The sequence below is a fragment of the Mobula birostris genome, chromosome 17, assembly GCF_030028105.1.
Source record: "Mobula birostris isolate sMobBir1 chromosome 17, sMobBir1.hap1, whole genome shotgun sequence".
Classification (NCBI taxonomy): Eukaryota; Metazoa; Chordata; class Chondrichthyes; order Myliobatiformes; family Myliobatidae; genus Mobula; species Mobula birostris.
In genome coordinates this window covers 28,515,493-28,533,067 of record NC_092386.1, presented here as the reverse complement: position 1 = coordinate 28,533,067, position 17,575 = coordinate 28,515,493, and the positions used below count along the sequence as shown (strand labels likewise).

Here is a 17,575-nt window from a genome sequence, read left to right as displayed (position 1 = left end):
AGATTCTTTGACAAATGTATAAATATATAACTTCCCTACCTGTAACTGGATTAATACTGGCTGCTATGTGAAAATGGCTGAGGGAATTTGCATGCAGAGGTGCATTCCTATGGAGTTCATGTGCATCCTGTTGGTGTGGTAAATACCCAGTATGTGCAACAAGGCCAGATGATCTCCTCCTCCCTATCCGAAACGGTCCAATATTCAACTGTAAAGGAACAATACAAACAACATGAGATGCAAAACCTGTTCAACTGCATTAATTTTCTTAACATTTAGCACTGAGAATAAACACTTTAATTTATTCTTGCTTCCTTCAAAATAATATTTGTACCTTCTCCCGACTGGAGGCACTCCCTTTGAGGTTACTGGTTGCAATGATGGATTCAGACCACTGGGTGTAGCCTTCACTAGAAAGCAAACTATCACTAGGAAGTAAAGTCTCTGCCCATAACCGACAAATACTATCTTTGCAGCAGGTTAACAGGACATTACATGTGGAGCCCCTGTGGAGAAAAACGTTATTAAAGTCATATTCGATCAATGATTAAGGCCATATCATATCAAACATTTAAAAGAGAGATTATACTATAACTGAACATGTTGCATATTCTTTAAAACTGATTGGAAATCTTTATGAAATTTAATTAATAAATTTAAAAAACTGACAACATACTGAGAATATGTTCACAACAACTCACTCATATGGCAAATCATTCAGTACTTCACTCTTCTTTGCATTTGCTCATAAGACATTAAGGCATTAGATAAGTGGAACCTGATAAATTTATGCCCGAATTTGAAACTTGGATAGGACTAGAGATAGATCACCTTGAAGTACATATATCGATAAATTAGCAGACACAGATAAGAGGTATTTCAGATTATTGAAAGTCATGGAGGCTTATCCACAATTTTTTATTTTTCTCTTAAGTACCCAGGACTTTAAGGAGCTGTGTGTCAGGCAGGCAGCGTCCATTATCAAGCACTCCCAGCACCCAGGACATGCCCTTTTCTCATAAGAGGTACAGAAGCCTGAAGGCACACACTCAGCGATCAAGGAATAGCTTTGTCCCCTCTGCCATCTGATTCCTAAATGGACATTGAACACGTGAACACTACCTCATTTTTTTTAGTATTTTTTTTTGCATAATTTTTTTATCCATTCAATATACGTATACTGAAATTTATTAATTATTTTTTCTCCCATATTATGTGTTGCATTGAACTGCTGTTGCTAAGTTAACAAATTTCACAACATATGTTGGTGTTAATCAACTCGATTCTGATTCTGGAATCCAGCTTTAGAATCTATTATTGGAATCCAATCGATAGAAAAGTGTAAGTTGTCATTAAGAAAATAATTTGTTAACCAGGAACAGTCTACATAAATATTGAAATAAGATCCCAACTCTCTAAGTTAACATACTTTTTTTGAATTAGGAGAGTCAGTTAGGGCAGTGTATTTTGATCGTCTACATGGATTTTAGCAAGACTTTAGACAAGGTCTGATTAGACTGACTGGTTGATAAAAGCAGAAGACACTAGTATCAAAGGGAGAGGGTAAATTGGATGCTAAAGTCACTCAGTAGAAGAAAGCAGAAGATAATAGTTGATAGGTGCTTTCGTGACAAAAATCACGTTGGGACTAATTCTTTTTACGTTATATGTCAATGATTTGGATGATGGAATTGATGACTTCTTTGCAAAGTTTGGAGATGATACAAAGATAGGTGGAGGGTCAGGTGGTTTTGAGGAAGTAGAGGGTCTAAAGGATCTAAACAGATTAGCAAAATGGCAAGGAGTGGCAGATGGAAGTGTATGTTCATGCACTTAGAAGAAATAAAAGAGCTGACTATTTTCTAAATGAAGAGAAAGTACAAAAGTCAAAAGTTAATTTGCAGGTTGATTCTGTGGTGTGGAAGGCAATTGCAATGTTAGCATTCATTTCAAGAGGACTAGAATATAAAAGTAATGTAATGTTGAGGCTTTATAAAGCATTGGTGAGGCTTCACTTGGAGTATTGTGAACAGTTTCGGGTCCCTTACCTTAGAAAGGAAGTGCAGAAACTAGAGGGGTTGAAGGAGGTTCACGAAAGTGATTCTAGAATTGAATGGCTTTTTATATGAAGAGCATTTGAAGGCTCTGGGCTTGTATTCACTAGAATTCAGAAGAATAAGGGGTGACCTCATTGAAATCTATCCAATGGTGAAAGGCCTTGATACAGAGGATGTGGACAGGATGTTTCCGATGATGGAAAACTAGACCAGAGGACAATGCCTCATAATATAGGGGAGTCCTTTTAGAATGGAAATGAGGAAGAATTTCTTTAGCCAGAGAGTGGTGAATCTGCGGTACTTGTTGCCACTGGTAGCTGTGAAGGTCAAGTCTTTTGTATGTTTAAGGCAGAGTTTGACAGATTCTTGATTGGTCAGGGCGTGAAGGGATACGGGGAGAAGACAGGAGATTGGGGCTGAAAGGAAAAATGGGTCAGTCATGATGAAATGGCAGAGTAGACTTGATGAGCCAAATGGCCTAATTCTGCTCCTATATCTTATTGGCTAAAAACTGTTATCAGTGAAGGTCTGTAGGGCTCAGTACCCAGACACTTCATAAATACAGTGGCATGCAAAAGTTTGGGCATCCCTGGTCAAAATTGCTGTTACTGTGAATAGTTAAGTGGGTAGAAGATGAACTGATCTCCAAAAGTCATAAAGTTAAAGATGAATTATTTTCAACATTTTAAGCAAGATTAGTGTATTACTTTGTTTTGTACAATTTTAGAGTGGGGAAAAAAGGGAAAGGAACACCATGCAAAAGTTTGGGCACCCCAAGAGATTTGAGCTCTCAGATAACTTTTACCAAGGTCTCAGATCTTAATTAGCTTGCTAGGACTATGGCTTGTTCACAATTATCATTAGGAAAGGCCAAGTGATACAAATTTCAAAGCTTTATAAATACCCTGTCTCCTCAAACCTTGTCCAAACAATCAGCAGCCATGGGCTCCTCTAAGCAGCTGCCTAGCACTCTGAAAATTAAAATAAATGATGCCCACAAAGCAGAAGGCGGCTATAAGAAGATAGCAAAGCATTTTCAGGTAGCTGTTCCCTCAGTTCGTAATGTAATTAAGAAATGGCAGTTAACAGGAACAGTGGAGGTCAAGTTAAGGCCTGGAAGACAAGAAAATTCCCCGAGAGAACTGCTCGTAGGCAAATCAAAACCCCTGTTTCATTGCAAAAGACCTTCAGGAAGATTTAGCAGACTCTGGAGTGGTGATGCATTGTTCTACCATGCAGCGACACTTGCACAAATATGACCTTCATGGAAGAGTCACCAGAAGAAAACCTTTCCTGCATCCTCACCACAAAATTCAGCATCAGAAGTTTGCAAAGGAACATCTAAACAAGCCTGATGCATTTAGGAAACAAGACCTGTGGACTGATGAAGTTAAAATAGACCTTCTTGGCCGCAATGAGCAAAGGTATGTTTGGAGAAAAAAGGGTGCAGAATTTCATGAAAAGAACACCTCTCCAACTGTTAAGCCCGGGGGTGAATCGATCATGCTTTGAGCTTGTGTTGCAGCCAGTGGCACAGGGCGCATTTCACTGGTAGAGGGAAGAAAGAATTCAATTAAATACCAGCAAATTCTGGAAGAAAACATCACACCGTCTGTAAAAAAGCCGAAGATGAAAAGAAGAGGGTTTCTACAACAGGATAATGATCCTAAACACACCTCAAAATCCACAATGGACTACCTCAAGAGGCACAAGCTGAAGGTCTTGCCATGGCCCTCAGAGTCCCCCAACCTAAACATCATCGAAAATCTGTGGATAGACCTCAAAAGAGCAGTGCATGCAAGACAGCCCAAGAATCTCACAGAACTACAAGCCTTTTGCAAGGAAGAACGGGTGAAAATCTCCCAAACAAGAATTGAAAGACTCTTAGCTGGCTATAGAAAGCGTTTACAAGCTGTGATACTTGCCAAAGGGGGTATTACTAAGTACTGACCATGCAGGGTGCCCAAACTTTTGCTTCGGGCCCTTTTCCTTTTTTGTTATTTTGAAACTGTAAACAATGGAAATAAAAAAAGTAATCTCGCTTAAAATATTAAAGATATGTGTCATCTTTAACTTTATGCCTTTTGGAAATCAGGTCATCTTTTACTCGCTTAGCTATTCACAGTAACAGAAATCTTGACCAGGGGTGCCCTAACTTTTGCATGCCACTGTATGATTTAGATTAGTTTATAGATGATCCAAAAGTGGTTGATAGCGAAGAGTAAAGTTTCAGACTGCAGAAAAATACTTAATGAATCCTACTGGCTGGGCAGAAAAGTGGAAATGGAACTTAGCTGAAAGTAGTACAAGGAAATACATTTAATGATGTACAATAGGCAATGGAATAAATGGCAGGGTATTATGTAATATGAAGGAATAAAAACTTAAGAGTATGTCCATAGATCATTAAAAGCAGCTAGAATTATATAATATGCTACAAAGGGCTGCACCTATTGCTTAAATGATGTGGCAGACTATAACAGCAGGAAAACTATGTTAGACAAAAGAAAATCTGCAGACGCTGGAAATCTGAGCAACACACACAAAATGCTGGAGGAACTCAGCAGGCAGGCAGTGTCTATGAAGAGTACAGTCAACGTTTTGGGCCAAAACCCTTTGGCAGGACTGGAGAAAAAAAGCTGAGGAATAGATTTGAAAGGTGGGAGGAGGGGAGGAGAGAAATGCCAGGCGACAGGTGAAACATGAAGGGGGAGGAATGAAGTAAAGAGCTGGAAACTTGATTGGTGAAAGAGACAGAAGGTCGTGGAAAAAAGAAAAGTGGGGGGAGGAACACCAGATGGAGGCGATGGGCAGGCAAGGAGATGAGGTGGGAGGAGGAAAAGGGGATGGGAAAGGGTGAAGGAGGGAGGCATTACTGGAAGTTTGAGAAATCAATATTCATACCATCAGGTTGGAGGCTTCTCAAATGGAATATAGGGTGTTGTTCCTGCAACCTAAAGCGTGGCATCATGACGACAGTGGAGGAGGCCAAGGATGGGCATATGAGATTTGGAATTAAAATGGGTGGCCACTGGGTGATCCCACTTTACTGGCAGGTGGAGTGCAAGTGCTCAGCAAGCGGTCTCCCAACCTGATGGTCTCATTGATAAACACAAGGCCACACCGGGAGCACTGGACACAGTGTATGACCCCAACAGACTCACAGGTGAAGTCTGCCTCACTTGGAAGGACTGCTTAGGGCCCTGAATGGTAATAAGGGAGGTGATGTAGGGGCAACTGTAGCACTTGTTCCGCTTGCAAGGATAATTGCCAGGAGGAGATCAGTTGGGAGGGACAAATGGACAAGTGAGTCGCATAGGGAGCAATCTCTATAGAAAACAGAAAGTGCGGGGGGGGGGGGTGGTAGGGAAAGATGTGCTTTGTGGTGGGATCCTGTTGGAGATGGCGGAAGTTGCCGAGAATTTTGTGCTGGACGTTGAGGTTGGTGGGGTGTTAGGTGAAGACAAGAGGAACTCTATCCCTGGTAGGGTGGCAGGGGGACGGGTTAAGAGCAAACATGCGTGAAATGGAAGAGATGCGGTTGAGGGCAGTGTTAATGGTGGAGGAAGGGAAGCCCTATTCTTTGAAAAAGGAGGACATCTCCTTCATTCTAGAATGAAAAGCCTCATCCTGAGAGCAGATGAGGCAGAGACAGAGGAATTGAGAGAAGGGGATGGCATTTTTACAACAGGGTGGGTAGAGGTATAGTCCAGGTAGCTGTGAGAGTCTGTGTTGCCCATCCTATTGGGTTCAGTCTTTCACTGATTCTATTAAGTTTCTTGAATTTACTGTGATTGCCCACAAGGAAATGAATCTCCAGGTTATAAATGGTGACATGTATGTACTTTGAATTTTGCATTAACTGCCAACACAATTAATCAAAAAGGGCTCTTCCATGTTGTAAGTTTTTTTCCCCAAAATCATTATGCAATATGCTACAGAGAACAACACTAAATATAGGGCAGCTGTTACAGTTATACAAAACTATAATTATCCCAATATTAACAAAAAAATAACAAAGAACATTTTACCACATTAAAACGTCATGGAACAGTGACAGACAAAATAAGCTCAAAACACTGTAATTAGAGATAACAAATATATGCAAAACACACACACACAAAACGAACTAAATGTGCCATGTTATAAAAAATGAATAATAAAAGCATTTCAAAATTCATTTGAGTGCCGAGTTTCAATTTGTTTTCTCAATCAGAACCTTAATGGTTGCTGACAAGATCACTGTACCTAATTTTTCACATATCTGTCAATCACAAATAAGATAAGTATTTGCAATAATTATACATTGATTAGTTCTCTTTTTAAGTATTCAGTTAACCTTGGCATGTACTTGCTGGTCTTCCGCCAAGAAAATCCTGTCACAGCCCGAGGATGGGCTAAATACACAAAGGAAAAATCAATATCATCTTCTCCTTTATCTGCAGGAGTTACTGGTGTCATCACTGCTGATTGCCAGCTGCTAGAATTATACCACACTTTCACAAGACAATCATCCTGAGGAAAGGGCAAAGAGAGAAAAACAACTGTGAGCAATTTACTTATGGTTTGCATTTCTTATTGCTTGTTCCAAGTTTTGTAATTACAAAGTTACTGTTCACCTTGAACAATAAATAATTAAATTATGAAATATATGTATGAATCCATTATATCAACTGAGGAAATGAAATCTACACATAGTCTGTCTATATTTTACACAGGAAATCATAGCATGCATAACATTCCTTTAGCAATTTTATCCCAGAAAATCCCCCAACTGAGCCTCTCAAAACACAATTGTATAAAAATAATTACAAAACTTCAGGAGCAGATTTTCAGGACAATGTTAAAAGATGAAGAGGGCAGAAAGAAAAAGGTTATTGGCAAGAAATCTAGAACATTTGGGATATGGTTTAGATTATTTGTTTTCATTTGTTTTGTTAATTTTAATTGATCATTTTCTCAATGTTAAATTGCTTATTTGCACAAATAAATTAGTGGGAAAAAGAAAAATAAGTTTCCTACTACTCTCTCAGTTAATGGAGTAACTGGTAGGAGGTGGTTCACTTAAGGCAGCTGACTGAGAACTTGTGGAACTTGGGAATGCAACTCCATTAGTTCTACCAAGACACAGCATAGTAACCACGCTATCAAACGTGGATTTTACCGAGGCAAAGATAAAGTTGTAAATTTATATTTAATGAAAGCACTGCAAAATTTTTAGAAAAATCTTGTTTGAATTTTGGTAGTTAGGTAATTTGATGGTGAGTCAACTGGGTTGTCTTGCTTGTGGTTTTGTATTTTCCTTCTTCCTTCATTGAGAGGAGGGTCTAAGTTATTATCTAGTATACAGATTTAAATAAGACTGGCATCTTGAAACCAGATTGACAACAAGATAAAATAATGATGTATAAGTACTGTTGTAGGATTTTGTCAATAAAACATGCAGAAGTCACAGCCCTTTACTTCCATCACAAACTAAAAACACTTGCCTTACACTGACATCATTATGTCAGATACTGTCTCTTAAAGTGAACGCAACTACTCAATGAGGTGCCTATGAATTTTGTAGAATGATGTATTCTATTATGAACAATACCTGTCATCTGTCACCCATTACATTTCTCCACACAAGCCCACAAAGTATTCACCAAAACCAGCATTGAGAGTCTGCTTGCAGTTTATACAAGCTGCCTGGCTTGGGTCCTATTGCCTTGGATGGAGTAACAGTTGGTGCCTCTGGCTCGTCCAGGGATATACTGACACACACATGATCATGTCATGATGCAGGAATATGGTAGTGGAACCATACAGGCCTATCTGGGCAGATTAAGGTGAGCTATAGAAATACATTCAGGTTTACCCTTCCTATCTACAAATGTTTGTACAATGAAAGTCTTTGTTAAACGACTTTATAGAACGATCCATTGTAAGGGGACTTAAGGAATTGATGATAGGTATCAATTGTGGACAAAAACAAACGAGGTAGAACATAGGTCAACTGCAACTCAAGAGTGCTGTACACCATGAAGGGAGGTAGGAATAGGTGTAAACAAAAGATTGAGATTACTGAGGAGGGTGGAATACTGCTGAGACACTAACCAGGCATTTGTGGCATCAGGAATAGAATCACCTGGGACCCATAGCGGCTGCCCCGTACACCAACTCGGCTGTGGAGGACTGCAGGTCCACTTTTTGAGCTGTTCTGAACCCCAGCCTGATTCATGGGAAACGACTGTTCCAACACTCATCTGACAGGGAGGCCCTGAGAGCAGCCATGAAGGACCATGAAACCGCTCGCATACGCCACTGCACTGCAGGCATTTCGTCGACGTAAGGGACCGTGGTTGGAAGAAATATCAGATGGGGTGCCAAACTGATTAACCTAGGTGTTGATGAACACCCGAGCCATATCCACAGCTATCATCAATGCTAGACCACCTGGAAGTAACATCCACCATGAGGAGGTGTGTGAATCCATGGGTGGGAGAGTAGGACCAACCAGATTCCACATTGACGTGATCAAACCATCGTTCAAGGACCTTGAAGTGTTGATGGTGCCCAAACATGATAATTAATTTTCACCCGCTGACACACAACAAACACAGGCTGCACTCCAGTCTCACACGTCCTTCCTAAGGCCATGTCACACAAACCTTAAAGCAATCAGTTTCTATGAAGCCTTCCTGCCTGGATGCGAAAGGCTGTGAACGGAGTTAAAAATAGTACAACTTCAGACTGTAGGCAATATTGGGCAAGTGCGACCAGTTGAGACATCGCACAGGAGAGAAGCTCCTAAACTTGACATCAGCCCACCACAGGCCTGTGACTACTGTCCTGTAAGTGTGGACCTCTGGATCAGTAGCTTGGTCGGCTGCCTTGCCAGCATAGTCAACCCTGACGTATAGCTTTGACTTCGGTCCGTGTCAGGTAATCAGCCAGCATTATTTTTCCCTTTGATGTGCTGTATGTCAGTCGTGAATTCTGAAATGTGGGGCAGGTGGCATTGCTGCAGTGCAGACCAAGGGTCTGAGGCTTTGCCTGTCATGTGCACAAGAGGTTTGTGGTTAATGAAAGCTAGAAATGCGGACCCTCCAGTAGTAAATGAAAATGGCGGTCAGCCAGGTAGAGACAGAGAAGTTTGGGGTCAAACATGCTGTACTTCCTCTGGGTGGGGGTGGAGGGGTATAGCAGCTGGATGAAGAATATGAGCGGTTGCTACATGCCTCCAACCAACTGTACATGCACAGCACCCACAGCATAATCTGAGGTGTCAGTCGGGATGGCTATAGGTGTGTTTGGGAGTGGGTGCGCCATTTGAAAGGGCTCATTTGGTGTCATCAAATGCTCTGGTCATGTCAACTGACATACTATTAGGGGCACTGCTTTTCACAGAACTTTACAAGGGGAGCACAAGTTCAGCAGCTCACGGAATGAAACAGTGTTAGAAATTCACCATACCTGAAAACTCTTGCAGTGCTTTGGTAATGCAGGGCAATGGAAAGTCCAGAATAGCGCCGACTTTTGACGGTAGGGGTGTTGCACTTTTCTGCAGAGTTGCAGTGGTCAAGAAAGTCAATAGCAGACAACTCGAGCTGGCATTTAGTGGGGTTAATAATCAGTCCATGTTGGCTTAAGTGCTTGAAAAGTGTGCAGAGATGTGCTGAGCGTCCGGTTTTGGATTCGTCAGCATCAAGTATGCTGTCCAGGTAAACAAAAAGATCTAAATCTTTTAACACAGAGTCCATTAATCACTGGAAAGTCTGTGGTGTATTTTTCAGGCCAAACAGCATGTGCAGAAACTCAAATAGGCCATATGGAGCTATAACATCAGCTTTGGAAACGTCCTCAGTACACACAGGCACCTGATGGCAGCCTGACCAAGTCTGCTTTAGAGGAAATTATCTTTCAAGCTAAACGTGCTGAAAAGTCTTGAATATGTGAGTAACGATCAGAGATGGTAGCCTTGTTAATACAGCAGTAATCACATGGATAGCAACCACCATCGGGCTTAGGGACCATGCGAAGAGTTGAGGCCCAAGGGCTATTCAGCCTGCTTACAATGCCAAGTATTGGCATGATCTTCAATTCAGCCTTTGTGGTGGTCAGGTTTTGAGTCCAGTCTACGTGCATGGGTGTGGAACAGCAAGCCAGTTGTGGAAATGTGGTGCTCAACCCCTGCTGTTTCATGGTAGTGTAAAATCTGGGCTTGAAGAGATTTGGGAATTCGGCCAGCAGGCGAGTGAATTCACTTGGTGGTGCATGCATTAAACAGTCCTTACAGGGAACTTACTGAGAGTACAGAACAACAAAACAAAGTCCTTTGCATCCACAAGTCAACAGTTCTTAAGATCTACTAACAGTCCTTCGGCACACAGAAAATCTGCGCTGAGCAGAGGTCTTGCAATTTTAGGCAAGACAAAGTCCCATGTGTAGCGTCGTTCGTTGAAGAACAGCATCACACGTTGTGTCTCGTAAATCCAGATCATCTGCCGTTGGCAGCCTCCAGCGAGGATCCATCACTCTCTGCCTTATAAACAATGCGTGATATTGGCAGCGCAGTCACTTGAGTGTCCATGTCACATCAGAAGCATCACCCTAAAAGTGTGTCTCTAATGAACAGAAGATAATCCTGGCAGCTGGAACCCATGGTGCTCACAGGCCTCTGATGTCCTGATGCGCTGGCACTGTTGAAGCTGCATGGCTATTGGCACTTCTTGGTGTTCATGCCGAAGCGTGTGAGGTAAAAACATAGACCCAACATTGTCCGGTGTGGAGTCACGGGCGTGAGTCTGCTGGAGGTTCTGTTGACAGGGCTTATTGAGACAGGGAGAGAAAGGAAAGGAAAGATGCACCTTTGCCTGGCTATTAGCCATTTTAGAAAGCTTTCTATAGTCCTTCACGAGTGTATTAGCAAGGGCCATGCGAACTTAATCAGGCAATTATAGAGTTCTTTAAAAATAAAACAAGGATGGTGCTTGCCCAGGAAAAATAGCATGTGGTTCATTAGTCTGAAGGCCAACCATCACCCAGACCGGGCAAAGAGAGCAACTGTTTGGCATGCTGATATGCAGACAGTCCAAAAGTCTATAAATAGGTGAGTTTTCAGAGTGACATACTTATCACACTTAGGCAGGTCTTCAAGTAGATGCAACATTCTGGTGGTAGTGGAAATACTTAGCAATGCTTGACGCAGTAATATTTGGCACTGTCCGCTGTGATTTCTCGCAGCATGAACTGGGCTTCCACTCATGCAAACCATGCGCTAGTGTGCTGTGCTGTGCTGTTCACAGAACTCCAGCAAAGGCAAAATGACTGCGTTGGTCAACATGTTGTTGAGTAACACTGGAATCATCCAAGAACGTTAAGGTCACCAATGTAGGATTTCGTCAATAAAACAACTGACTTGTTTTATGTGCTTGACAAAAGCTGCAGCCCTTTACATCCATTACGAACAAAACAAAACCAGTTGCCGCAAAACTGACGTCATTACGCCAGACACCATCTCTCAAAGTAAATATAACAACTCAATGACGGCGTTTGTGAATTATGTGGAACAGTTTGTTGAACTGTCACCCATTACATTACCCTACACTGTATATAGCCAGTTGATAATTCTAATTAAAACAGATCCATAGCAATCACATCTATATTTGTGGAACATCAGCACAGATTAGGTGCTGTGATGCATCAGTAAGGAGGAAAATTGCCTAGGTGGTTTGTTCCAAGAGATAATCACACTGAGTTGATCAAGAACTGCAAAGCTAGTCAATCGTGAGGGGCATAAGAATGTGACTATAAATTAAACAGGTATAACAATCCAGAAGGTATTATCGGAAGAGCCTCAGCCTTTAACACCCATCTAATAGGTACACAATTGTTGTAGAGTGTAGAAGGATAAAGCTGATAACAGCAAAGACATTGCAAGTTGAGGGAATAAAAAGTAATGTATCAGTTACAGGAGACAATAATGTGAGGAGAATAGATAAAATTGCTACGAGAACAAGTCCTGAAGGTTGTGTTGCTTGCCTGATGCCAGAACATCTCTATAAGACTGGACAGGAACTTGAACGGAAGTAGAATGGGAAACATCCACTGGGAAACAACAGATAGGACCAGCTGGAAGTTCTATTATAGGTGCAAGAGCAGGCGGGGTCCAAATTAAAAAATAAGTCACACAAAGGGAACAGTTTCTGGATTATTAAATAAGCCACGTGCAAATTGGCACAGGATCAAGAAATTGAATGTGTGGCTCAAAAGTTTAATATTGGAGAACTAGACATCTATTCTTGGGGAACTGGTACTACTAGCACCATGGAAATAGCCGTTCCATTGAGAGAGGCTTCAATAAGCCAGAACTACTACACTATGAATCAAATAACTAAAAGTGTGGATAAAGTGTTAAACGAAATATTTAGGAGGATTTATGTGGGAATAAATTTAGACTGTTAAAGGAGGAGGACAAGCTGATACTGCAGGGTAGTAAAATTGGTAATTAATGACAGGAATGAACAACGAATAGTCAGGATGCACAATCGCTCCACCCTCCCCATCATCCTCCACTCGGGTGTCCTCTCAGGCCTAGTGCTGAGCCCATTGCTGTACACTCTGCTCACACATGACCGCATGGCCAAACACCCGAGTAATCACTCATCAAGTTTGCTGATGATGTGACAGTGGTGGGGCTCATCACAAACAATGATGAGATGGCCTGGAAAGGAGGTGAAAGAGCTTGAGGCCAGGTGCCAGGTCAATGTCAACAAGACAAAAGAAATGCTCATTGATTTCAGGAGAACTCGCAACACTTACAACCTTCTTTACATTGGCGGCACAGCAGTGGAAACGCTGAGGAATGGGACCCTCTTGGGGTTTCACAAATGGCCGTTATTCAGCACATCAAAGGCTCAGCCTAAGAGCTTTGCTCGCCTTCGGAGGACCGAGATCTTGTGGCTCTGGAGACGGTGGGGGCAGGGGGTAAGAATTGGAGGTCAGTGCCTCTGCAGGACATCTGAGATCTTTGGGCATACAGCTTGGAAAAAACTACGCAACGGACTTTGGTGTAGTCTGTTATGTCTCTCCTCTCACTGTGAAACGGAGACTTTCTTCCTTATTGTGGGGGGGGGAAGACAGAGAGAGAGGGGGGAGGGGGAGAGAGAGAGAGAGAGAGAGAAAGAGAGAAAGGGAGAAAGAGAGAAAGAGAGAGAGCGCACGCACCAGTGGTATGTCAAGTACCGGGTGAACAAGTAGTCTTTGGGGTAACTGCACTGCAAGTCTGTATCTTTGCTGTTGCTTTGCTCACACTTCAGAGCTCGGTGGCAGGTGTCGAAGCTTTTTTTTTGCCAGTGGGGGGAAGGGGGGGATTGTTGCTTGCTGCCGCTTATGCGCGGGAGGGAGGGGAGCTTGGGGGGGGGGACTTCGGGGGTTCTAACATTTAATTGTCATTCATTTTTTGGGGGCACTCCTCTGTTTTCATGGATGGTTGCAAAGAAAAAGCATTTCAGGATGTATATTGTACACATTTCTCTGACATTAAGTGTACCTTTGAAACCTTCAAAACCCCTGGAAGTACATAGGTTGCACAACCTCCCATGGTTCCAGAACCAAATCTATACAATCAGGAAAGTTCACCAACACCTCTACTTTCTGAGGAGGCTGAAGGTAGCTGGACTATGCACATTTATACTCTCAGCATTTTCCAGAAGCACAGCAGAGAACATCTTGCATGGTATGGAAACTGCACTGCAGAGGACAGGGAGGCACTACACCATGTAGTCAAAATTGTCCAATGCTTAACAGGTATCAGCCTACCTGCCATCAAGGACATATATACAGAAAGGTGCCAGAAAAGGGTCAGTTACATTATGAAGGATTCCACCCATCCTGCTCATAGACTGTTTGTTCCACTCCCATCAGGGAGGAGGCTGTGTAGCATCCATGTCAGGACCACCAGACTCGAAAACAGATTTTCCTCATGCAGTGAGGCTGATCAATACCTCCATCCACTAACCCACTCTCCACAACCACTACTTCATTATTTCCTTTCAGAGTCACCTTACGTGGACACTTCTGCGCCTAGTGTCACTTTATGGACATACCTAAGATAGCTTATATACATAGATTAATTGTATTTATACTTATTGTGTTTTTATTATTATTGTGTTCTTTATCTTATTGTGTTTTTTTGTGCTGTAATTATTTTGTCTGCTTTACACTTGTGCACAGGAAATGCTATTAAACAATCTAGGATCCTGATTCTTGAAGAGTCATAAACCACAAGAGAAAATCTCAAGTCAGGATCACAGCAGAAAGAAAATAAAATGAAGTCTCTTCATCTGAAGCAGAACAAAGTAATGGAACAAATGGACATAAATGATGGATCATACCCATTAGAGATGTAACTTGCAAAGTGACCAAGGTTGGGAATCAAATATTTCAGGATACTAACATTGAAATAGAGGAGGATTTGTGATAATAATGGATAGAATAAAGCCATGAAAAAGAAAAGATTTCAGCTTGAAAAGATCAATTTGGATAGAGATAAGAAACAAGGAGCAGATAATATTGGTGGAAGTTGACTAATACTACTGCTCTTTGAATCTTATAACGAGCACAGTATAAACATGAAAATTACAGAATTGCGTAGCAATAAAATGAGATAAAATGAGGATAATTCAAGTAGTTGCACTACTTGAAAATCTGCACTCCAAAACAAGCTGTGTCTATAAAGTCAAAATGTCTTAGTAGTTACAAACCTGGCAACTGCACGACTGCAGAGAAAGGCAGTGATGTACAACATGGGCTACAGTTCGACTATTGTGGAGTCTGGAATCCACATTACAAGAAAGATATAGGTATAGAGGAGATTTAAAGATTCACTGCCAGAGCTGGAAAGATTGGATAAGTGATGCTCAATTTCTTTGGAACAGAGAAGGCTAAAAAGAGACTTAACAGAAAGATGTAGATAAAAAGAAGAGCCTTATTTTCCATTAGAAATGCCAAAAGCCTGGGGTATAGAGTTACAATCATTGGAAGATTTAAAGGGCATTGAGAATAAGCACTCAGAGGCCACTTTATTAGGGATACCTGTACGTGAATGCAAATATCTAATCAGCAAATCGCTTGGCAGTAACTCAATTCCTAAAAACATGCAGACATGGTCAAGAATTTCAGTTATCGGTGAGAGCAAACATCAGAATAGGGAAGTAATGTGATCCAAGAGACTGTGACCATGGAATCATCGTTGGTGCCAGACAGGGTGGTTGGATTATCTCAGAAACTGCTGATCTCCTGGAATTTTCATGCATAATAGTCTCTAGAGTATACAGAGAATGGTGTGAAAAACCAAAACAAAAATCCAGTGAGCAGCAGATCTACGGGCAAAGATGCTTTGATAATTAAAGGGGTCTGAGGAAAATAGCCAGACTGGTTCAAGCTGACAGGAAGGTGGCAGTAATTCAAATAACTAGGTGTTACAACAGTGCTGTACAGAAGAGCATCTCTGAACGCACAACACATCAATCCTTGAAGCAGATTGGCTACAGCAGCAGATGATCACAAACATATACTCAGATGTTATATGGCAAGATAGACCAAGTGGTCATAGAATCTTAGGTCCACCCTTGACATGTTATCCATCAAGTAACATTTGATACTAATCCCATTTAACAGCATTTGGTCGACAGCCTTTTGTGCCTTGGCAATTGAAACCTACCACATATTGAAAGGCCTAGATAGATTGGATGTGGAGAGGAAATTTCCTATAGTGAGAGAATCTAGGACTAGAGGACATGGCCTCAGAATTGAGGGACATCCATTTAGAACATAAATGAGGGTTTTATTTTTCGGCAGAGAGTGGTGCATCTTTGGAATTAATTGCACAGATAATGCAAGCCAAGTCATTGCGAATATTTAAAGCAGTGGTTGATATGTTCTTGATTAATCAGGGTATCAAAGGAGAATGGAGTTAAGAGGAATAATACATCAGCCATGATGGTATGGTAGAGCAGTTAATGGGCTAAAATATCTAATTCTACTCCCTGGTCTTATTTGAGTGCTCATCTAGATACTTAAGTACAGTGAGAGTCCCTGCCTCCACCAGCCTTCAAGTAGTGAATTCAAATTTCAGCCACCTAGTGGGTGAAAAAACTTTCTTATATCACCTCTAAAGTGCTTGAAGCACCTTAGCTTAGATCTATGCCTTCTGGCTATAGACACTTCAGCTACATAGAAAATCAACTATTATATCTCTTAATCTTGCACACTTCTATCAAATCACCACCATCCTCATCAGACGTAGACTATACTTGACTTCAGACTATAACTGCATTCATAAATTACTTTTAAGTGGCTTGGAACACCACTCAGTTCAATGGCAATTAAGAGAAATAAAAAACGCCATTTACAGCAAAATTCACTTTCAGAAAAGATAAAAAATTAAGTTTGAGTTGCATCCTTCTTTCAGCATTGAATTACTATGATCTACATTATATTAATATGTCATTACTTGTTGTGCTGTCAAGTTAACTTGTTTAGAATACTCTGATGAAATTTTGGAAAATATTGATTATAGTGTAAAAAAAAATCTTGTACCAAGGGTTGTGATGGTTAGAAATAATCTGATAAAGGTGTCAATGCTTTCCTCAAGATGCCATTGGCATTACATTAGCATCTACGGAGTATTTTGTTTAGCTGTTAGAGTGTGTACAATCACTAATCCAGATTGCATTTTAACAACATTAATGCTTAAAAAGAATGTGCTTTGAGTACAAAGATCATTTGCTGGAATTGCTGAGGCTATAATCATTATGGATAGAATGTGGTAATTTTAAGTGTTTGCCCTCTTCATCTCCTTGAATATGAGCCAAGGTATCAACTGCACATGGACAGGAGTTATTGACATCTCAGAATCATGACTCAGTAAGGCAACTGCAAGTATTCTTGCAAACTACAAGATCCCATGAACATCAATGTGAAGAGTTCTGCAGTGGCGTTTTCCCGGGCCAAAGAAAAGAAGGGGTCGCCAAATTAATGTAAATTCACAGTTAAAAGTGAACTGTATAATATGATCAGAAATACAAATATTGTCAACATAGTTCTCATCCAGTTAACCATACAATAACACTGACACAATTGTGCTATTTGCAACTGTCCTTATAGTGTGAGAGTGTGCATGTGGAGGTCTATAAAACTAATATACAGTATAACATTTGTTAACCATTTGCAATTACCTGGTTTGCTGCATGAATTACTCAAAAAATGTGGTCCGATCTTCATCTAAGTCACAATAATAAACACAATCCACCTAAATTAATAACACACAAACAATTGTACTTCTCATCGATGCTAAGTACACCATTTAAACAATAGCAGTCTCATTTTGAAAACGTATATGAACCTCTGGGGTAATGCCTTCTACAAAAGCTATTTGGAGTCGGATGTTCCAATCAATAAGATTAAAGGGCGAGTTGTGGAAGTGTCCAGCCCTATTTTAAAAAAAGACACACAAAGTCAGATTACTGACA

The 17,575-nt window shown here is 41.0% G+C and overlaps 1 protein-coding gene across 8 annotated transcripts in view; it reads right to left on the bottom strand.

Annotated features, from left to right (window-relative positions):
* Nucleotides 1–17,575, bottom strand: part of LOC140211578 (dmX-like protein 1) — a 199,880-nt gene that overhangs the window by 132,727 nt on the left and 49,578 nt on the right. For all 8 annotated transcript variants that reach the window (XM_072281438.1, XM_072281440.1, XM_072281439.1 and 5 more), the window contains 3 exons: nucleotides 6,397–6,572; nucleotides 335–506; nucleotides 40–208 (listed from right to left, as the gene is read on the bottom strand). In XM_072281438.1, coding sequence (XP_072137539.1) covers nucleotides 40–208; nucleotides 335–506; nucleotides 6,397–6,572 — 517 coding nt within the window. The remainder of the gene's footprint in view (nucleotides 1–39; nucleotides 209–334; nucleotides 507–6,396; nucleotides 6,573–17,575) is intronic.